Source organism: Apteryx mantelli, chromosome 12 (genome assembly GCF_036417845.1).
Source record: "Apteryx mantelli isolate bAptMan1 chromosome 12, bAptMan1.hap1, whole genome shotgun sequence".
Lineage (NCBI taxonomy): Eukaryota > Metazoa > Chordata > Aves > Apterygiformes > Apterygidae > Apteryx > Apteryx mantelli.
Genome location: NC_089989.1, coordinates 17113021 through 17136639, shown reverse-complemented (window position 1 = coordinate 17136639; position 23619 = coordinate 17113021). Strand labels below are relative to the sequence as shown.

At 45.3% G+C, this 23619-nt stretch overlaps 1 protein-coding gene across 1 annotated transcript in view; it reads right to left on the bottom strand.

Moving 5' to 3' along the window:
- The window catches only part of PLXNB1 (plexin B1), a 46466-nt gene extending 28408 nt beyond the window's left edge, over positions 1–18058 (bottom strand). The window contains exons 1-11 of the mRNA XM_013960343.2: positions 16925–18058; positions 12062–12244; positions 11497–11625; positions 8918–9018; positions 8048–8180; positions 7199–7355; positions 4106–4214; positions 3906–4014; positions 2433–3296; positions 1891–2016; positions 666–788 (exon numbers count right to left, since the gene is read on the bottom strand). Of these exons, the coding sequence (XP_013815797.2) occupies positions 666–788; positions 1891–2016; positions 2433–3296; positions 3906–4014; positions 4106–4214; positions 7199–7355; positions 8048–8180; positions 8918–9018; positions 11497–11625; positions 12062–12244; positions 16925–18058 (3168 nt within the window). The remainder of the gene's footprint in view (positions 1–665; positions 789–1890; positions 2017–2432; positions 3297–3905; positions 4015–4105; positions 4215–7198; positions 7356–8047; positions 8181–8917; positions 9019–11496; positions 11626–12061; positions 12245–16924) is intronic.
- Between the last annotated feature and the right edge of the window lie 5561 nt (positions 18059–23619).

Below are 23619 nucleotides of genomic sequence, written 5' to 3'. Positions count from 1 at the left end.
GTCAAGATAGCATTTCAGCACAATTCATTTCAGTTGAGACCAAGATGTTGGATTATAATTGGTCTGCAGGGCTTGTGTCCACAAAAGCTTATGTTGTTCCTCTCCCTCAACTGTATTAGTTTGCAAACTAAAAACATCACCTCTGTTTGTAAATCTTACCTCAGGTAAAATCCACACATCCTGAAAAACACATTGCTATTTTATTGTGCCCGATATTCTTATAATCCATAGGCTAGCTTCCACCACCAACCCCAAAATCTGTATCAATATCTTTTTTCTTTTTGCAGAAGAACCACCATTGCAGAGGAAATCACAGTCCAGAAAACCATGAACAGCAGTGACTCAGGCTAAAGCAGAAACAGCACTGTCCTGGCAGGTAGCATCGAGCACTGATTCAGAAACAGCATTGTTCTATGCTGTGGTAAATGCAGCAGCAGATCTTGTGGCTCAGACAGCACAATCTTTCTGCAGGCTGAAGACACCATTGCCACCAGGCAGCAGCATCACAGATGAGGGCCCCATAGTGCTAAATACGGTATAAAATATTTTAACAAACATGCTCTGCACCCCCAAAGAGTTCGCTTCCCAGCCTGTCAGATAAACAAGCCAAGCAAAAACAGATCAGTGCAAACTCTGAAATGGCATCACGCATCCCAAGCACTCACCTGGTGCAGCTGGCATGTGATATAACAGAGGGACTGGTTTGTTTCTTCCCCCTCCACATAAGCATCCATCACCACTGTCCTCCCCTCCAAGTTCAGAACACACTCATAGTCCCATTGCTGGTCCTGTAGATAGGAAGACACATACTGCACCATTTCTCAATCACATGGAGCTTCCTGGTACACGAGAGTGGGCTCCTGCCTCTCCAGTTCAGTACCTTGTACCATGCTTCTTACTGCGCAGGCAGCGTGCTCCTCTCATTCCCTTCATTATGCCATTTCTATGCTATATTGAAAGGCTCTCTATGCTCTCACTGCCTCCATGTATGAAAGGAATCAAACCAACATAAAACAAAACACCTAGACGGGAGTACATGAATGACAATGTGGGGAGAACTTGGCAAAGGAGAAGGAATTAAAGAAAAACCAGTGGGACTATGAGGTTATGCCTGTACAGCTCTGCGAGAGACTAGCTTGGAAATGAAGAGTAGAGTGTGCAGATTAAGCCAGTGCACCTCAAAAACACTAAGGGTATTTTTCTTCTCTCCTATAAACTTTTTACTGAATTGCTTAGACAATTCCTGTAAAAAAGATAGATATGCATCTGTAACCAGCTCTGCTCCTCTGTGCAATGTAATATATCAGGTTTAACATATAAAGTAATAATTAGTCTGTGGGCTGCATGATCCAAGGTGGTCATTTCCAAGAAGTTACTAAATCAGTTTTCTGTCTTGAGAAGTAAGCAGAATTTTTATCAGAGGCGCATCCAAGGAATGTAGCTTTCAAGGGCTGGTTTTCCCCATTCCAGACATTTCAGGTATGACAGGAATAGCCACATCAACATTAGGAGGCCAGAAAGGAAAAGGAACAGATGACTTATCTTCAGTTTATGAAGACATAAACAATCAGCAGAGATTCAGCAGGAAGTTACTCCAAAAACTATCACCTGCAGTGCGGCATAGGTGCAATTTAATGCTAACACATGCAGATCATTTCTGACAGGTTGGTCCACACCTGTACTGTCCTCCCTGAGTGCCCTCCTACCCACCAATAAGTCAAACTATGTAATTCCTTATCTATAGATCTGCTATTTCTCCAGCAGAAAAAACCTAGGCAGAGCCCAATCACTTCTTACAAGTATTTTTAGCAGCCCAGTGGACAGGTTGCCCAAAGACTGCTCTGTTCTATGACAGTTTCTCAAGGCTAATGGGAGGTAGCAGCTGAGTACCTGATAGAGGTGGAAGTTCTTTCCCAGCAGAGTTATCTTCCTCGCCACATTGACTGGAAACAGTGAAGATCCCTGGATTCCTTGCACACAGGGACATGCATCAGGACCCCAGCTAAGCTCTTCATTCTGAAAACAAGCACACACCTTTAGAGAAAGGGACTTCCATGGCTCTGAGAGGGAATCAGAACCCACCAGGCCAACAGAGAAACAGGAACAGGAAGCTGTGCTTCTTTACCACAGGGTTACAGAAAGCAAAGCAGGAGCCCAAAGTGGTGAACAGCAGAAAGCCGTGAACATGCTAGACATCACAGCAGCTGTTGCCTCCAGGCCAGCAGCATTTCTACAAAACCTTGGAACCTCTTCCCACACATTTTTCTTTCTCAGGGTGCCACTTCTCACCCTGCACATTATAGCTGTCAGCTTCTCTCCTCTAGAAGAGCACAACCTCTCCTGTCTGCTGAAACGTATTAGATCAGCAATCCGTACTGAAATTTTAAAGTGTTACAACCTTAGATTGTGGACTCCAAAGCCCAGCAACTTACCTCCTCCCAAAACCCAGGGGCATCATACTGATAGTCAAGGTCAGGATGGAGGATCCTGGGAAAGTCAGGGGCATCCCTTTCTGAAGAATCACCATCGCCCGACAGAAGGGTAGAAGCAGAGAAGGGAGATGTGTCGTTCTCAGCCTGCAGCAAATCCATCCAGTCCTCTGTATCCTGGAGCTCTGTGCCTTCCCCCAGCAGCCAGTCTGGGGGAGCTGACGGTGGGAGGTCTGAAGCAGGTAGTTTAGTTTCCAGCTCTCCAGGAGAGTCATCAGAGGCAACAGGGACCCCTGGCTTATGGCTGTGGGTTTGGGGAGATGGGATGGCAGATGTCAGTGCCTCTGTGGTAGGAACAGAACTGGGAGGCCACGTGAAACTGGTGGTGTGAGGAGAAGGTGTTACTGCTGCCACAGATGTGTGCAGAGGACTACCCACCACGGTGGTGGGTGGGTTGGTGGGCCATGGCTCCCGGGCAGTGGCTCTGGTCTCGGAGGTGGGCAGGGCTGTGTGATCCACAGGCTTCGATGGGCTGGTGAGGACAGATGTAGCAGGGGAAGTTGTGTCTGGTGCTGTGACAGCAGGTTTGTCCGCTGGCGGTGGCAGGGGAGATTCTGTGGAGGCTTGGAGAGAGGCAGCTTCAGACGAGAGAGTCAAGTACGTGTAGCTGAGGGTCCCTCTGGGCTCAGTCGTTGTACTTGAGACCGCGGAGGGTGTGATGGGGACAGGCTCTGTGGGGGGCACAGTGCTCAGCACCACACGCACAGGGGGAGTGACAGGTTTTGTGGCTGCCGTTGGGGCTATGGTAGAGGACTTGCTGGGGGGAGCTGCTGAAGAAGGAAACAGACGTGAGGTTGGAAGCTGGGCCTAGAAAAAAACAACATGGTGCAGTGAGAAGAGAAAAACAAAACAGAATAAAACCCAAAACAGATTATTCCTTCCCGTAGCAACATTTATGAGAGGCTGCTTCACCCACTGGATTTCTGTGAGGAGGACTACATCTCACAGCACCTGTCTTGCGACAGGACCAGGCAGTGCTCACAGCGCAAAAGATTCAGCAACGTTCCCTCTTCCCACAGAGAGGCCTGCACTCACCTCCACTCAGAGGGAGGTCTGCCTGCCTTCACCCCTCACAACATGGCAAAGTGACCTGTGGCTGCCACAAATGCAGCTGCTCTGCCTCCCCACTCACAGCTCCCTGCAGGCTTGCTCTTGTCCCTCACCTTGAGAGCCCAGGCTGGATGACCCAGGGAGGAGAGTGACCTGCTTCATCTGATGGCACCTCCCCTGAAACCTAGCAAGGCCTTGTAACAGCATGGGCACATGGAGCCTCGTGTCACATCAAGGGGAAGATCTGCTCCAACAGCTCAGCTCTGTGCATGGGACAACTGAGAGCTGCTGCTTTACCTGAGAAGAGATCTGACTCACTGGGACACAAGGAGGCTGTTAGCTCATAGGACTGACTAGGAGACGCACCCTTTCGTTGTAGATAATGGTTCCTTCCTCACAGGCTGCTTTGTGGGTGCAGAGGTGCTGCTGAATGCACCAGTTACATCCCCAAGGACTGCTCACACACTTCTGGCACCTGGAACAGTGATAGAAAAGCAGCCACTAAGATGACCCAGGAGGGGACAGTCACCCTCCCCATAACTAGAGAAAAAAACCCAGGTGCTCACGGTGCTGATTTCCATAGCAGGGCAACAGCAGCACAGTCATAGAAAGAGAAGTCCACAGAGGCAATGAAGATGTCATGGAAACGCACTACAAGCTTTATGGTGACATGATCTGAAAGCAAAAATAAAAATTTCTTAGAAATGGAGCCACTATAAGTCTGTAATAATGTTAGGAGAGACAGCATGCTTTAGGGAAGACACTATCAAACATGGACATAGATTCCCTTGCATGCTTGTAGCATCTTCATTCCTGGATTATCCTATGGACACTAAAAACAGGTTGGACAAGTCTGTCTGGAATAGTTTATGATGACTCTTGCCAGCTTGCAGGAGGGAAGATGGCTCTGAAGATCTCCCCATCTTTATTTGCTGTAATTTCACTGTCATCTCTGTATTACAGGAAGAAGTAACATTCCAGGCGCAAAGCTGATTGCTTTCCCTTGTCAGCCAAATTAAAACCAAACCCTTAGAACTGACATGCACTTCACATGCTGCCATCACCTTGAGAGCCTTGTTATACGTCCAGACTAAGTGAATAAGTGAAGGAGCTTACAAAACTTTGTAATCTCAACTTCAATGACTGAAGGCTTTTATCTGCTTCAAATTGAGGTCTCATGTTAGCTCCATCCTCAGGATAGCCTCTTCCACTTTGGGGGAAGACTACCATTATTTTCTGATAGGCTGGATAACTGCTGAGATAGTCAGAACTTAAAGATAGAGCTGATAGCATAAGCCTGAAAGAGATGTTTTGCATATGATAATAATAAAAACAAACAAACAAAAAACCCCCAATTAATCTTGATCCAGACAAGTGCCCCCCTGACTCGAGAGTCAGATGTTAGTTCTCTAAATAATGAGAACATATTACATGCTCTGCTGGGTTCCAGGAACTGCCATTTCTCCAAGACAGTTTGCTACAAAAGAAGCTTGCCCATCTTTCCTCTCAGAGTTCAGGCCTTCTCTTGGAGGTAAGATCCATTCATTTGCAAATGTTTGGACCACAACAAAACAGCTATCTTGTCTGGTGGAGAATCAGTCAAGCCTCAGCCGGGTTCCTGGTAGAATGGCAAGTGAAGCAGTATGCTAGTAAAACAGCTGATAAGGTGTGTATGAAAAACCACGACTAGGAGAAAGGGAGGGCATCATCTGTGGCTGGAGGCAAAAGACACTACAGTATTGCCAACTTTCATTACTGTTTTAGAGGTGATGGTATTTAGCAGTGGTGGAGAGGCCAGTACTTCTCAGGATTTCAGGGCTATGACACCACATTTATAAATATTCCTTTCCCCAAGAAGGCCACTCTTTCCCATGACTGCCAGTAATGCTATTCAACAGCGCAGAAGACATGGTGAGGGCTTGCAAACTAAGAGCAAGGGTTTATGCTACTGACTTGGAGCTCATCAGCTTGAAGTGACAGATGACCCAGTAAAAACGAGCCTTAAAGCAAAACTGGGGGGGAGACCCCAAAACAAAAAAAACCAACCAGATATTTCAATGATCAGGGAAAGGTATTTCAAATAAGAATGGGAAAGTTCTAGTGCCTTTGTCTGAGGCCCTGATGAGACCTCATTTAGAAAACAATGTATGATTCTGGTTACCAGCTTCAATTCATCTTAGTAGAGCACTGATGCAGTGCCAAGAAGGGCTGCAAATACAGTGAAGGAACGAGGAAACCTACATAACAAAAGAACATGAAGAAAGTTGGCAGAGTTAGAATAGCAAAGCTCCATGCTAAGAATGCCTGGCCATAAGTCCTTGGATGGCAGAAGAGCTGTTGAAGCAAAACAATAACACAGATGAGATCAAATGGACACAGATCATCCATGGATAAGTTTAGGCAGAAAGCAGAAGCAGCTTGCTAAGCCTCAGAGTAGCAACATGAAAACAGCATAAGTAAAGCATCTATGAAGACTCAGAGTAAGAGCAAGGCTGGCTTACAAAGGCACCAATAAAAGTATCTGATACCTGAAGTAGTGGGAACTAGCCTGTGGCTTTATCTACCCTGACTTTCACAGCTGTGCTCAAAATCAGGCTCACTTTTGCACAACCAAATGGTTGAAGTCAATCCCATCCACTCTGCTACAATGGCAGTGCATAAAGCGTTTTTCCTCTCTCTGTGCCTGTCCACCCCAAACGGAGGCTTGGTTGGTTCTTTCCAGACTAGGGCAGTGTGAAAAGACAACGGGCAAGTATCATTGAAAAATCAAGAAGTTTGAGACTGAATGACTGAGCTAGCTAACTTCAGCTGTCATGTTATGTCCATGGAGGACCTTTCAGACCTATTAGCCAGCTGCACAGTGGCACGGAAAAATCTGTTTAGCCATTTGGATGAATCTTGTGGAATGCTTCCGAATCTGTACCTTCCTTTTATTTCAGATGAACAAGTTCTCTGAAGAGATCAGCTCATCAGTATTCATATCGACAGGTTAAGTACTGCAAAATCCAATGCAAAGACAATAAACTGAGTGAGAACTTTCCAGGTGTGTTTAGACAGAGTAGCCAATTAGGGATGCCCAGCCAGTTACTTGTCACACTAACAGAAGGCTGACAGGGCATTTTCTGAGGTTATGCTGCATTGCAGATTCATTTCTAATCTCTTCTAGGACTGTGGATCTCTTCTAGCCTTTCCTTACAAGTACTTCCTTGTCTCACTAATATGTGGGTTTTGAAAACATTTGTGTTTTGTTTGGTTTTAAACACGACCCCATTTTTTATTAAAAAAAAAAAAAAAAGAGAGCACGCACGTGGGAGAGCGCGAGTGAGTCCTGTATCCAGATTTTTGACAAGGCTGCCAAACCAGCCACCACTCTAAACTGCATTTCAGATCATATTCAGATTTGCATATAACCCTTCAAGCAGAACCTCCTTTCCAGCTACCAGAATTTGGCACTGGAATCTGGCAGCAGCCCAGAATAGCACAGGATGTGTGTGACACAAGTAGAAAGCAAACACATTATGACAGAATGAAATGAACACCTGCTGACAGACCATGTACATTCATGCCTGTTAACCCTGGCAATCTGATGGATCTGAAATGTACTTTCTCCCGACAATGTTATCAGAGCTATCACACTCCATTTAAAGCATTTCACTGACCTGCTCCGGTTGGCAAAGTTGGCGCTTGGCTGGGATCCGGTGAGGGGCACATGATTCCCGACTCTGTCAGAACTGCTGGGCTTTCATAATCTTCAAAGTAGCATGAGTAAAATTCTTCCTCACGCAGAGATGGTAAATCCGAGATAGCCAGGAATATCTACCAATTCAATAATGTCCAATAAATTATTTGCCCCCTAACATATTCTTATTTCATATAATTTTTGGTTCTATTTTTTCATAGTAAGAACCCCAGGAAGAAGTCACCCATACACCTATACATTTTTCTATTATGCCTCCTAGGCCTGGCTGCTCCATTCATCATGCCTTGCCATTCCCAAACCAAACTTGCTCATTCCTCAGCAAAATCTCCCCCTTTGCTCAAGTCTCCAAATGAAGGCAGGTTCTCACCACCTCCTGACAAACTTCAAAACACTGCAGCATCTTGTTAGCTTTTCTACCAGCTCTCCGATACCACACTGAAGCTGTAACTTTAGGTAGCTTCTTTCAGATCTTTCCAACGAGTGTCAGAAATACTCTGAACCCCCAGAGAAGGGCACTTTATACAAATCAAGACAAGGAGAGATCCCATCCAAGCAGCCAAATAGTGCAAAATACTCGATAACTTCCTATTAGCAGACAAGGACTTACAGCTTTAGATGAACAACAACGAAATTATCTCCTGAGAGCGCTAAATCATGTAAGCTCCTTATAAGAGACAGACAAAATGTGCTTGAAGGCTTAGTGATTCAATACACCACTGAAAGCAACAGGAGGACCTGCGACCCCTCAGAGCTTGCAGGGGACCTTCTACATGCTTGAGCATTGTCATAGAGGATCATCACTGCTCACATTTCTCTTTTCCTCTCTGCTGATATTGGCTGGAGTTAGTGACTGGATGGACAGGCACTGCTGTGTAGAGTTAAAGCTCCAGAGCCACTGCTCACTCAACCTGGATCGCAAGCACTCAGAACGACGGCTGCACCTGCAGAGAAATAGCAAGAAGCCCTATGGGAGGTCTGCGCAGCCTAAACAGGACACACGTTCTTTGGCTTCCAAGCTGACGCTGGCTTTCAGAAACCTTGCTGGAGGGTCAGGGAGCCCACTGCACAAGCCACAGAAGTCCCAGCCTCCCATCACCATCCACAAGGGGATGAACTGTTGCCAGTACATACAGATGAATAGGCACTCGCTGGGCCTCAAGGGCCATAAATTAGTTGCCATGGCACTGCACTGGGAGACAGAGCCAGCGAGCAGATACACTGGAATAAACCATGTCTTATTAAGCAATGTCAGCGAGTAAGAAGCGAAGAGTGCTAAATAAGAAAGTGACATCAGCAGAAGACCCAGGATAGTTTCTCTGTATTTGAAATGAAGCAGTTCTCACGCTGCAGCCAGACTGAAAACAGGCAGAAATCCACTGCGGGGGAGCATGGTGAGTGGTGACCAAAGACCCAAAAGGCAACAGAAAGATACTCTGTGTGCTGGAAAGAGAAGTGCAACTGTGGCTGGTGGTGGCGATGCTTTAGGGAGGCAGATAGAAGAATGGTAAGTCAGAGTGAATCTGTAGGCCAAGCATATCACATAAAGAAGTTAAAAACAGACTAAATCCAGACGCATAGACATAGACACACAGATACAGAAATGGAAGAGAGTAAGTAGACACATTCCCTAAGCATCATCCCTTCAAAAACCTTGCAAGTAACCAGGGATCTATCTTACCGTCCCTGAAGAACACACCAGCCACAGTAAGGATCTTTCAGCATCAGACAGGATTCACAGTCTGAATACAGGGAACACTCCAATATGGGAACCTTTACCACCTGTCAGAAAAAGAAATTAGTGAGAACAGCACACAAAAAGCAGGTTCCAGTTCTATGACTTCTGCCCAGCTAACAAGTTCTATTATCCTGATGCTCACTACAACTTTGTGTTAATTCCCAATACTGCTTAAAACTAAAGAAAAAAGGAACAAGTTTCCAGAGCCCATCTGAATGGCTGTTTCACATGTTGATGAAAAGCACTTAAACATCAGTTTCTACAGAGGCACTGAGGCAAACCTAAAACAAAGGCATTGCTATAACATAGATTATCCTTGACTTTTTTTGTGAAAAGGAGACCTTATTTAGTGATAAAAACTACACTTTAACAAAAAGGATTAAAGAATAGCAGTTTCTGTCTTTCTGGTTGCATACATACCACACTTCTCAACCCTCTCTTGGGCAAACAAGGTTACAAGGTTGAGCTTCTTAAATTTCTCACTATGACGTGGGTTCGCCAAACCATTTATTGTTTTAAAGCATTCTTCCTTGAAACAACTAGAATTTTAACATCCATTTAAAAATGAACTCCAGAATTGGTTTCAGATCTAGCAAAAAGCTCATGAAAGAAATCCATGTATCACACTTCTCCATTTCTTCTTCATACACTGCTACAGGATATTAACCCTTTACTTCAAGGGTTTGAAGTATCACAAAAAATAAATCTGGAAAGGATCTCACCATTTAATCCATTTCATTCCCCAAGGCAAAAATTTGCTAGATATGTTATTTATATTAGCATATCTATTCCAGAAATTTTCTAAGAATCGAAAAGCCATGAGCTACCCAGGCAATTCATGTGTCACTATCCTCATCATTTGGAATTCTTCCTTATTTCCTCACCTAAATCTCCCTACTTGCAATCTGAACCCATGACTCCGTATCTTACTCACTAGCATGATGGAGAAAGGGTTACTTCCTTCCTTTTCTCAGTTAACACTTGCCTCCACCTTTTTCCTCCCTTCTCCCTTAGACTTAGGGATACTAGTTCTTTCAGTCTTCCCTGCTTTTCAGGCCTCCACTGTTCACTCTTTAGCTTGTCTGGACTCTGTCATGGCAGATCATTTCTCTTGACATGCAGGTGACCAAAGCTGGACATGGTAGCTCTGGCTGAGGCCTCTGAATGCATCTTCTCTGTTGCCCAACTCTATCTGGCAGGACTATCATTTGACTGAAATTAGACCAACGGGCTTTGATCAATGTGGAAAAATAACCTCCTGCTGTCCAGGGGTAAGTTTGACTTGCAGAACACTTCTGCTTTGCTTTATTGACCCCCCCCACCTTGCTGATTTCAGCCTCTTGCTCCCTCTTTAATCAGCTATTATATTGCCAGTTACTTTAAATCATCAGCTTCTAATCCCTAACCCAATACTTTTGCTAAATACATCTTGTTATTTGCCTTCTTTATTGACAGAACAATTACTCTTAAGGATATATTTCAGATTTCCCTAATCTTCTTCCACTCACAGATTTTAACTCCTCCTTTGAAATGTTACAGAATTTCTGAATCCTGCAAAATGCACATAGGGGGATGAAAGGAAGCAGTCCTTTTCTGGTACGCTCTCATCTGTAGTTTGCTCTTTCCTTCAGACATGGAGCAACTCAGGGCCTGCTTTTCCTTTGCAAGGAGAATCTTTTTCTTTCTAGCTCAAGAAGATGACTTGAGTGTTAAATAAATCCTCTTAAATAAGGTATCTCTAGCTGGATTTTCCACTCTGCAGATATCAGTATCCCAAAAGTTTCACCAATCCCCATGCCTCTTCTCTTCCTGCTGCCACCAGACAGAGGGAGAACTACAGAAGGCAGGAGAAGACGATGGGAAGTTGCCTAACATGGTTCCTTATATATTTTGATTTCATCTTCAAGACTCTTATCATCTACCTGGCGAGAGCACACCTCTGCTAACTGAAGGTACTTCCCACACATATCTGCTTTCCATAGGTTATGTGTCTACAGAAGAACAGCTTAATCTTAACTGATTAAGGACAGGAGATGTGCCACAGTTTTAATTACACAAAACCTCCCTTTTTGCTGCAAACCCAGGATAAGGCATATTACTTGTGAACCTAGGCGACTCATATTCCTCTGCTCAGGTGAAGATACACTGTCACCTGAACAGTCCTTGCTCAACATGGAGGAACTCAGGGATTTAGGCTACCTTCTCTCCACCCCAATGGAGCAGCCTTTTGTAACCTGCAGTTCATACTCCTCCACCACTGCTGATACAACACAGACTGGCATGTGCAAATAGACCATGGTTTAGGGTAACAAGACTTCCCCCACACTTCATACAGCTTTTGCAGAAGGCCAGTCCCCTACCAGTATGCCAGACTGGTGCCACCAGGTGCCACCTTGTGTAGGTGCCACCCAGCACAAGTCTAGCTATGGGCACTGTTTCTCTGCCTCTTCCAACCCCTTCAGCAGGTCATCTGGGCCACAAATGCTTTCACTTTGCTGTAGAAGGGATTTTATTGCTCTTACCATTGACTGGGTCATGACAAAGAGGTGCTTCTGCAACTGGTCGAATAGCAGGTCTCCACTCACCATGCTATTTAACTGGATAGCTAAAGAAGCGTATATACTGGTATCTCCCATCGCTCCTAAGTACGCCTGCAAGAGACAGAGTCACGCTGGTATGTAAGCAGAGCAGAGTAGGAGCAGGAGGTACTGTCCTACATCAGGAGCAACCTGGAACCGCTGCTGTGTGCAAGGAAGGGTTTCCACCTCCCATCAAAATCCCAATGCAACAACTTCAGCAGCGTCAAGCAGGTGCCCAGCAATACCTGCAGAAGCCATGTAGGACACAGCAGTCCTGACACTGGCTCAGTGCAGATGTAACCAAGGGCAGCATGACAACGGCTTTGAGCATTCACATTCTCAATGGACAATACAGACAGTGTGAGAAGAGGCCATCTGATAGCAATGATCTTTAGTGGGAACCTGATTGCTTAAAAGATTGAGGGGCAAGAGAACTTGCCTTTTTTCCCTTCACCTGAGCATCGCTGATTAGTTTTACCCTCTGTTTCTTGTCGCATCCAGCTCGTACCTTGTGCAGCCTCCCTCTGCTGTCTCCCAGAAAAGCAATAGTGTGGCCATCTTCCACATTCACTGCCACAGCTGTCAGACGGGCTTCTGTCTTCTCCAGGAGTGGAGCTGCTTCCAAGGGTATCCGGCTGGCCATAGGGCTGGGAGTGTGGTCAGAGCCACAGGGGTAGGCATACAGGGTGTCCTTTGTTGAGGGGAAAAACAGGGAGACCAGTTCAACAAAAGAAGGTACAAGTAATACTAGCATCTTCAACCTTTATCACCATTTCCAGCCAAACTCCTCAGAGGTGCCTGAACAGTGAATTCAGCTTTGAACACCTCTGGGGTTTTTGACTGAGAACAGAAAACCAGCTTTTAATAATTAGTTATGTTGGCTGTTTGTAGCCTTAACGGACCCTGCAGACATTTCAGCCAAGTCCTTTCAGCATAACAGACACATCAGTAATGAAATGCATCTGAACTCTATTAAACTATCAATCTCCCAAGTGATGGGCTTAGGGAAAATTCATTCTGTTTTTCACAATAACCAACCAACCAAAAAAAAAAAAAAAAGCCAACAACAACAAAAAAAGGAGACAAGAATTCCTGTTTCCAGTACAAAATGGAACCAACTACCCAGTCACAAACATCACCTCCAACAATTACCCATGTTTACGTTGTGCTATCATATTACCTACAAATGTGAGTTCTGAAGCAGAAACCCAAAGCATCAGGACATATACAAGCACAGAGTGGAGCACAGCTTACAAAAAATCAGAGTGCATAGGTCTAGAGTGAGGCCAGAAGAAGTCAAAACAAGAGTCTTTTCTGCACATCACTCCAATTCTTCAGAGCTTTGTTAGATATCTGAAAATTAATTCCACTGTGTACAAAGCACTGTGTGAAAACACTTATCTTTCTGTTCCGGTTAGATACCTTCCAATCCCACCAAACATTCACTTATTGAATTCTAAAGGAAACGGAATAAAAGCTGCCAACGGATTTACTATTTGCATGTGTGGAGAGAAGATATTTCATTATGCTCCTATTTTTTCCCCCTAAATAACAAACCCAATCTTGTCTAGGATAGTTTCTCCATTGCTTTATAGTCTTTCTTGACACTTTGTTCTGTATCCAATCTAATTTTACAGTACGCTTTTGGAGACTGAATGCAGCATTGTTCATTCAACAATTACAAACGACATTTTAATCAATTAATGGCTTGTCTTCAGACAGTGTTGTTTGTACAAACTAGTGATTTTCATCACGGAATTCCTTATGGGTAGCATTTCCACGCTCCTCTCCAGTCCTTTACTGATTGCTTTTATGAAGCTGTGCAGGGAGCAGGGCACTAACTGAGCAGTTCACATGGGCTGCAGTTCCCCCTTCGCCCTCAGGCGAGGTGATTCAACGGAGACTCCCCGAGCAGGGCGATGCGTTCTTTCCATCCGACGTCCCTGACTTCCCATCTGCCGGTGCTGAACCGCATAGTACCGTTTAGTACCAGGCAGGCCGTCCTCCCCCGTCGGCGGTCAGCGATAACACCCACAGCGTGGAATTCTCGAGGCATCCGCCTGCTCCCCCCCCGCCACCCCAGTGCAAAACCTGAGCCTTTTCGCCGCTCTCCTCCCATTTCTCTGGTTTCTCGCATGATGGCCTGCTGGAGAAACTAATTACCAGGAGCTTTTGACAAAGTCTATGAAAATTCCATGGCAAAAATATATTTAACCTGCGTACCTCTCTCTTCTTCTCAAATTTACTGCTATTGTAACAGGTAAGGAGGGGGTGACACGATATTTCCATTGAAGAAACCATGCTAGACTATTACTACCTTCTTTCTCGTGTTTTGTTTTCCTTTCAAATACTAATTCAGCTAATTTACTGTGTACTAGGTGTAAGGCTCTAAATTAAAGCCTCAGAGCACGTTACACTTTTAGCAATGGTCAGAGTTTCTACCCTCCTCTAACCTAGCACTCGTTCTGAAAGACAGATTTGATAATTTTTCTCATCAGCTCTATCGCTTCATTCTTATGCTTCTTCCAACCTCCTCTGGGCTTGGTCAGTTAAAGATTTCTATTTCTCCAGTCGTCCAGTTCCTATAAATTTTAACGGCAAGTGGGTCACTGATGAATTTCTATATTCAAAAACCCCAAGCCTTTACTTTGAATGGGATTGTGACCCTCTTTTGCAACCTTTGTATCAACGCAGACAAACACTGGAGCCTAATGACCTCACTACCGAGGCCAATTTTTCAAAGTTTGCTGAAAAAATGGATACAAGGCAGGAATACTTGTATCCCAGATGTGCTCAGAACTGTTGTTGCCTATGTGTGATGCCAAGGCCAAGCCACTTCACACCTAACATCTAGCTACCATATGACAACATGACCGGTGAAAGCTTTCCCAGCAGCAGTACGGCCTGCCCATGGCCTCGCAGGGACTGTACGCAGGGCAGTTCACCACAGTCAAGGGTGAAACTTGTTCTGTTCCACAGGATTAAGCCCACAATCATTGTATAAAGTGTTTACATAAATCCACATATAAAGTGTCTGAATTGTTTTCAGTGACCAACATCTTGGCAATGAGGTGGAGAATACGCTTCAGGGATCATCCTGTGTCCTCCTGCAATGCAGCAGGCTTGGAGGCTGCAGCTCCTGGTGGGAGTTCTGATGTGCTCTTCCTACAGTCCACAGATGCAACGACAGGGACAGGACTCGGAGATAAATCTATATCTATACAACAAGAGGACTGGGAGCTTGGTGCAAAAGTGCAAGCCACATATTTGGAAAACTATATCCTGAGAAGAGAAACAGCCTTCCCAAGCCTTGCAAAAACCCTGCTTCAGACTTTTAATTATCAAGACACTAACAGCATCTACACAGTGCCCTGCAACCCGAGACCAACGGAAAATTCTGTATGCTTTCAGACTTCCAGCACTCTAGAACAAATGAACCTGTCCTGAAATTCACATAAAAACCAGTATTTTTTCCTAGCTGGAACTGTGTTGAAGTGTAAAAGCCAATGCCAGTCCCTCCTGGTGTGCTAAAAATAGAAGGGAGTGCTAACTGGGGAAAAGGGCATACCTTGTGCACAGGCTGGTTTGGAAGCAGAAAAACGTGAAATTCATCAGCATTATTCTTACATCAAGCACAAGCTGCCACCATTGAACCCGCGAGTTAAAACTGCTCCTGCATAAAATGTTCATTGACAGCCGCTTCCACTCAGCGCTGAAAGGAGCAGGCCGGAGCTGGCACGGGCCCTTACGTGTTGTTAGAGACAATCTTAGCGACAACCGCTACCATGTACTGAATGGCCAAGGATAAAGTTTGCTAGGACATTTACATATCATTGGACACAGTTGTTAATAAGGTGCCACAGTTTAATCGGCCCACTTAGTGCCAAACCGCGCAGCTGGGACCCTGGAATAGTGCGCCAGGACTTGCATAGCAAAGACCTGCTTTTTTCTCCCACCCACTGCACCCATTTCCCCACCGGATCAAATCACAGTGGGACTCTCCATTTTGAATGAAGGATCTTCTAAGCTGTTCACATTGGTCCAACATTTAACTCCCCCAAAGCTGTCCTAAAGTCACCTGTGACAATTCCTTCCATGCTGTCCCACAGAGGACACGTGGGACGTGACTAGGAACCACAGTGAAGGCAGGACACAAACTTGCGAGGCCTCTTGCTTCCCAAATCTTATATACTCCTCCTGACCTTACATTCTTCCTGCTCTAAGTCTGCTCCTTTACCCTTGGGTTGTCCCACAAGTAGCCTATAATCAGCTCTAGCCACTGAAAGAAAAAACTGCAATTTTAAAACTGTTTTTGGACCACACATCCAGTTCCAGAGGTTTCCTAAGCTCTGTGGTACCACTTCACTATTTGTGGCACAAGGCTAGGAAGGGCAAGTTATCTGGACAGCCTGTTCTGTAAAAAGCAGACACATGATGATGTGCTGCTCTGCTAAGGGCTAGCAAGACCTTAGGTGAAAACAAGCCACTCACAGCGACACAGCCTCCTGCTGGGACACCGCCTCCAGTACCGCCTCGGACAACACTGCTGCTCTATGTTAGTGTCGCCGTCTCTGATACCACAGCACCAGCCAACACGGCTAACAAGCCGCAAGGATTCAGGATTTGCAGTCGCTTCAGTTCACCTTTTTATCTTGCAACATCCCATCATGCCTTTGCCATAGAAATTAAAGTTATGCCTATAAAGAGGATTATCACTGCTTATAGCTCTGGAGACAAAGAGGAGCCAGGTCAGGAGCAAGTTGTCTTTGGGCACAAATACAGTCTGGGGGAATGGGATTTTGTTGACGCACTTGCTTTTGCTTATGCTCTGCTTTCAGTTCTGGGTGTCCTTACAGGAAGCCACTGTGAGGTGCGACTCACCTGTACGTGACAGGGACCAGGCACACCTTTAATTCACACACAACTTGAATTCCCCTCCGCAGCACACAGGTACCTGCCTCTGCTCCCCTACAGCACACACCAACACGTGAAGATATTGATTAAGAACAACTTAAATGGCAGCTTCAACGCTCTTGCCTGGTATTTCCACAAGACAGACCCTAGGGTCAGGTCACACCAGATGCCCTTCCCCACGGCCACAAGCAGTGCATCACCCTCTGCCAGTGAGTCTGCCCAGGCAGGATGGAGAGCTGCAGGAGCAACGAGACAGATTGTACTTAAACGAGAAGCATTGGTTCTTGCATCGCTTCGCTGCAATAGCTGAGAAACATGGCCTGAGCCCAGAGGCTCTACAACCCCAGCAGATTTCATCATACGTCTGTGGGAAACGAGCTCACTCCAGGAACACAAAGCAGCACAAAAACGTGCTACAAATTCCTCTTTACCCTGGCAAAGGTGTAAAACCACTTACCGCTGGCAGCTGGACACAGTTGGAACTGACATCGTATTCAATATAAGCCACTTCTGTCCCTTCTTCTGACTTCCCATCTCTCATGTAGCAAACATCCCTAGTCCAGTTGGTGAGGCGATCCACCTCCTCCATTGCGTAGACACAGAGCGCAGACTCCTCACTCAGTTTGCCGGAAGAAGCCTGCCAGGCGGAGAAGGCTGCAAACAGCACTTCTCCCTCGGTGCCAAACTGCCCCCGGGCCAGGCCTTCTCCCGGCCGGGTGACATAGGCTGCCTGCAGGAGGCTGTACGTGTTGGCTTTGCTCTGGCAGAGCAGAGGTAGCTCCACATATGAGTAATAATGAGAGTCATCCAGGCAGATCCGTGAGATGTAAGTCTTGTACTCCCGTGACTGAGACTTGAGGTCCCGACGGTAGAACAGGAAATAGACACTCGAGCGGTAAGTAAAGGATTTAATGAAGTGGTGGTTGTACTCAGAGAGCCGGCCCACAGCCAGTTTTGCTGTTTCTTCATAGGAGAAGATGGAGTGAGAGTCGGTCGCTTGAACGTCCCCTCCATGGGCCCTGAGATTTCGAGTAGTGATGGGAGGGATCCCTCCTCCAACTCCTCGGCTAGTGTACCCTCGTCCCACAAACAGCAAAGGGACCTCATCCTTTGAGGAGGCTACAAGTCCCACGGTGGTGATATTGGGATCGTTGGCAGCAACATACTGAGTGTCACCAGGGCTCTCTGGTCGGAAGAGAACGTGGTCAATGGACGTGAGGCTCCTCTTCTCACAGATCCCCTGGTGCACACTGCCACACACAATGAGCTCCTTCTGCGCCGTGTTCACCAGCAGCAGCTTGTTGTGATTGTCAGTGTAGTGTGCTTGAGGACACTCCAGCTTTGAAACTGGAGGGAGGCAATCTTTACTGTCCAGAACTGGCCCAGTCTGAACCACATTCTTCATCAGCAGGTCAGATGTCAACTGAAAAAGAAAATTGGTGGCCCCCAAATAAATGGTCCCAGATTCCAAGTCCATAGACAAGTGGAGGAATTTTGTAGTGTTGCGTGAAAACGTGACATATTGCAGTCCCCTTGGAATCGCTGCTCCCAAGAAACAAAGAACAGGAAGGAGAAATGTTCCCAGAGGCATGGTAAACACTCTGCAAGAGAGAAAAAGCTGTTATAACTCCTCTGAAACCAGGAGTGAAGATTAACATACACCAAACTCCTTCAATATTATTCTTATGAGAGATGGGCAAAGAGGACATAGATAACTATAGAAAGCAGAGAACTAGACTCAAAGAGCCAACACAGGATGTTCTTAGAAACACCAACAGAAAGAAGCCTACAGGAGTATCGGAGGCTTTGCTCAGTCACCTTGGCATCAAGATGACAGGCACAGTATCTTCAGGAGGAGCTGGAATACTACAAGTAATGTTCTTGGGGGTGTCTCCCAGAGATTGCTGGGACGTACTGGTAAGAGCTGCTCTTCATCTTGTAAGTTTAAGACCTGTACTAAATTTGTTGAAGAAACAGTCCCAAAGCAGATACATCAATCCAGGGATGCAACTTAAGGAGGAAGGTCCTATCTATACTGTGACAAAGGGTTGCTTCAAACACTGCAGCTCAAGTTGATTGCTATTCTTGTGCTTTTGGAAGAAGTGAGCCACATTTAACCAGACTCCTGTACAACTCTTTCATATGATGCTATATTGTAAGTACTTCAGGACAGGACCATATCCCACAGCACCCAGTACATTGTATATATTGGTAATGAGTAACACCACAGGAAAAAAACCCAAACTGTTGTCCAAGACAAACACACCCTCCAGGACCATTGTTTAAATAAATCGTAGGCAGGCTCCCACTTAGAGAAAACAAATAGTCCCTCGGGTCTGCATTTTATCTAGAGTGAAATTAATGTTTCAAGAAATTATCATGCTTAATTAACACTGTTCTTTCTTCTTTCTTGTCCTACTTTTGGCTATCAATGTCCTCCTTTGGGTCTAAGGCCCTGGCACTAGTGTTTCAGATGAGACCTTTCCATGCCGTCGCTGCCACCGAACAAGGCCCACCTGAAGCAGGACTGCTCTGCCCTGACGCCAGGACGAGGCCTCCAGAGAGCTGGGCAGGGTTGCTTCCAGGTTGCTCCACTGGAGCCACCAGGCTGCCAGCACCCCCCCCCCCCCAATCACCTGCATGCTCCTCCAAGCCAGTCCCTGTGAGCCCCAGCTCCTCTTTGGGCAGAGGCAGCGGGCCTGGGCAAGGTGGAGACCATCTGCTCCTGCCCACTCATTACTGCACTCACTAGGGGGAAAAGGATCCTTGCTGCCACCCGTCTCTCCCCAGCACCTCTCTCTGTACTGTAAAAGGCAATATAAACACGTCTGCTCAGCAGGGCAATGCTCCGCTCCTTTCCCATCCCATGCCTCAAAGTGCAGGCAGAGCCGGACAGGGTGGGTGTCAGACAAACCTGGAGAAGTGCCAAACCTGGTCTGCTCCTCTCCGGACAAGCCTTGGACCAGCCCCTCTCAGAAACAGCTGTAACCACCCAAGCCATGGCACAGCTGGGAACAGCTGTCCTGAACAGCATGGAGTGTCACACAGCAAGCTGGAAATGTGGTAATAAGTATCTGTGACATTTAGATTATTAATTCCCTACAGAGAAAGTGCATCAGCTGCAAGTACCCATAACCTAGTATTGGAAGGACCTTACCTGAATGGAGAAGTGGGTGTGATGCACTGCTGAATCAAGTTCCTTCCCTCCCTCCCCATCACAAAGCAGACACGGTATCAAAGCTACACACAGCTCCACAGACGCCAAGCTGGGTCAGGGGCTCGACAGAGCTGCTGGGCACACAGCGTCCTCCAGAACCGCCCTGTAATCCACTGTGCTCCTTTCAACAACTCAGCTCCTCAGGGGTGGTGCTTATTTTGTGGCTAAAGTTACTGTCAGCTCCGTCCTACAGCCTCATCCCTCTTGGATCTTCTTAGTGAGCTCAAAGTGCTATTAGCTCAGAAGCGCTTAAGGGCACAGAGATGGGAAACAGGTCTGCAGCATTTCAAGAGAAGACTACCCTGGCTTTCACTGCAGGACTTCAGATCATGAACTCCTCACCACACAAACTGCGCCTTCCACTTGTTCTGTACAACACCCAGCACACAGTGTACAGAAGACACAGTAGTAATCGTGAAAACATAACCGCAAGACTCTAGATCCATCTCTTGCATCACTGCTTGTAGAAAAGCGCCACAACAGCCTCCTTCCCAGCTCCTTTGTCAGTAAAACATAGGCATCTTTGCCCTACCAAAAGGGCAGTTGAGAGGATTAGTTTACTTGTGAAATCCAGCGGATGGAAGGTATTATAAATACAATCAGTTATTAAATATAGGCTTTGTGAAGCTCTGGAAAAGCTCCACTTCACACGTTTATCGTAGGTAAGTAGGTAGCACTGTCAGGATACACCCGCATGCAGGAATTTCGGCACTACGTTGGCAGCTTTCCCTCTGAGCATACAGGCGCTGATTCACATCATACCAGCCCTAGCTGTGTTTAGGTTACATGCACACACTAGGGCTTTTGTTTGCACTGATAATAGACATTTAGTGTTTTCTGCTCTCAGTGCTACTAGTGCACTCTGCTTCACCCAGATTCACAAACAGCTCTCAACTGGTCTTGGATCGTCTACTGCCAAGATGGTGAGGGAGTGCATGGTAGGGTTGGACCGAGGTCCTCATCACACAGGGGACATTATCTCTGAAGTGTGATGAGAGATATTTACAAAGCCAGCAAGTAGCTGCACACAGACTATCGGGATGGAGCTCTGTAACTTAACCAAATCACCTCCGGTTTACACCAGTAAGTAGAGCATATCTTGCCCCAAATGCAACAGACCAGTTTTCTAGACAGACCTGTACATCTATAGACTTTCATGCATTCTCACTGCATTTATTGGAGAATACTGTATTCAAGGAACTCCTTAACCAAACAACTGCCTTGGTGTCTCTACACAGCCATCATGCAGATGCCACGACAGCTTGTTGTGCAGCTCTGTCTGGAGCTTCCTCGCTTTCAAAGCTTAAAATGCCTGGAAACAAAACAACAGGCTGATGACGCTCATCCAACAGAAGGAGCTTGACTATGTTGTGACAGGGCCAAACTGACACAGAGAAAGGCAGTCTTTGATCTGGGAACTGCTGAGGATCACAAGTCATCATTATACTGTACCACTTACAAAAACCTCTAATCTTCCTTCTAGCTAATGCAACCTTCCTAGCCAGCACTTACAGTAAAACTGGCACATGCCTTGAGAATTTATTAATTCTGAAATACTGGCTTTCTGACTAGTGGTCATGCCTACAAGATGGAAGACTCTGCTCTGTTCAACATATACCATTCCAGACAAGTGCCGGGGCAGAACTAACACTCATACGCGCAACCATTGGTTGAACTCAAGACTCACTGCATCACACTGGTCTAGCAACACAGATCTTACAAGTCCTCTGATCTGTAGTTGAACCTAACCCTAATGTTTTACTGAAAGCATTTCACCTTTTGGAGCATCTGTACTGGAAAAGAGATGGAAGAGCAAGTAGTCCTTCATTCCAGCAGACTGTAACCAAAACTAGATCCTGCTCTGGTGAAAGCTCTGACCTAAAGCTATTTCTCTTCTTTCTCTCACAAACATTCCCCTAAAAGTAACTTAGTAGATTCTTACCTAGAAGATCTTCATGAGGAATAACTCTAAACTATCTAGTCACAAAGACACTCTGGAAGAACAGAGGGCAGCTGAGAAGGCTGAAAATAGTTGGTACAGTACATGTTCTGCAAGCTGGTTCCAGTCACTTTGAGTGATGAATAAACATTGAATAGGTTCTTTGTTCTTTTTTCACTGAAGAGCCATTAGCAGATGAACTTGCAGTTACTGCTATATAAACAAACATACACATTAGAAATGAACATAAGTCTGTGTGACCAGCAGTACTAACTTAGAAGCATTATGCTCTTTTATCTGAAAATTGAGAGGAAAAAATCCATCTTTTGATTCAATTTCCCAAATTATTTCTCAAGCACAGGCATCAGTGCCTCTTTCTTACTCTTCAGTTAAGCCCATCATAACCTCTCTGGGAGGACATGAAGAAGGATAACCTACATTTAAATCTGATAGTTTCACGACAAGCTATACTACTGCGCCCTTTATGGATTTACCAAACTATTCTGCTTCCTGTGCTCACTGCTAGGGTATAACACAGCTGTTACAGACAGATTGCACTATAAGTGTGTAGCCTTTAATTCTGAAGGCAATTGTCAGAACTTAAAGATTCTTTTTAAATATTCAATTTTTTTTGATGAATTCCCTTTAAACAGAAAAGGCTCCAGACAATTCTGAACATTGCCTAACATACTGTAGAATATTAACATGAAAATGATCCTTCTGAGTTTCATTTATTTAATCTGGATCACAACAGAAGGGCTGGAGGATTAGTCAGTTCTGCCACAGAATATTTATATCATATCAACTAAATAACAACCAATAACGCAGAAGCAATGGCACTATTTTGTTACTTGGAAATTGAAGCAAAACAGTGTTTTCTGTAGCACTGTTTTTAACTCTCTGACCTCAAGTGTCCTCCTCGAATGACTTCACTCATTTATTAAAAAAAAAAAAAACAAAAAACAAAAACACACCCAGACACATTTTAATAGCATACAAACACATAAAGATTATTTCAGTCCTCCTAGATTATTTCTTTAATGCCATGTCCCAGCCTACAAACATGGAGAGGGCAGATAACGTTAGAGCTTCTAGGCTACATTTCGTACTTGCTACCAATCCCAGCAGAATTGTCCTGGGAAAGAGTAGGTCCCTGGCGTTTGCACCTGCAGCTTCCACCGTATCACGCACAGAGCCCTGAGCCAGCCCTCAGCAAGAGCTCTGGACAAGTTTAAAATTAAAAGCATAATCCCTTCAGCCACGCAATGACCCTCAGGCTCCAGCACATTCAAATCATCCAGCATTAGGAAGAACATGACTATTGCATTTTCTGCACGAAAGCCCTGAATTACTGTTCCCCTTCTAAATAGCATAATGCTCATCAACAAGACTTGCTGTTTTCTACTATGGAAGAGCATATTCCCATTATGGTTAAGACCCCCAAAGCAACTTACTTATTTTTTACCACTACTAGGCCTGTTCCATGCTCCGCTGTTCAGAACAGCTACCAGCAGAGATGAACACAAACCTTTTTTCCAAATAAAATTGACACCAATGAGAATCCCAAGTCCAAGATATCCTGCAGGTATTTCCCCTGAACAGCTCTAGAATATCTCACATCTTTTATTTTGCACATGCTAAAACAAGCCAGGAACACAACAGTTTATTAAGCTTCCAGTACAAATGGCTAATGAAGTGTTAATGATTAATACAATGTTAAACTGTGAGCTTTTTATGAATTAAGACAAGATAAACAAATATTTACAAGGAATATAAAAAAACCACAAGCTCCCTGCAGTTACAAGAAATTTTCTTTATAGATATTCTGTAATTGTAGATTGAGGGACTTCTTTTCACCTTACCATCCTCTCAAGCACTGACAACAAAAAGTGAAATCAAGTGTCATATTGTATCTATAGTTTTAAATGGGGAAATCAAGTCAGCTGTTAATTTCCTAGTATCTTAATACAGCAAAAGGATAACTTGCTGCCCATGT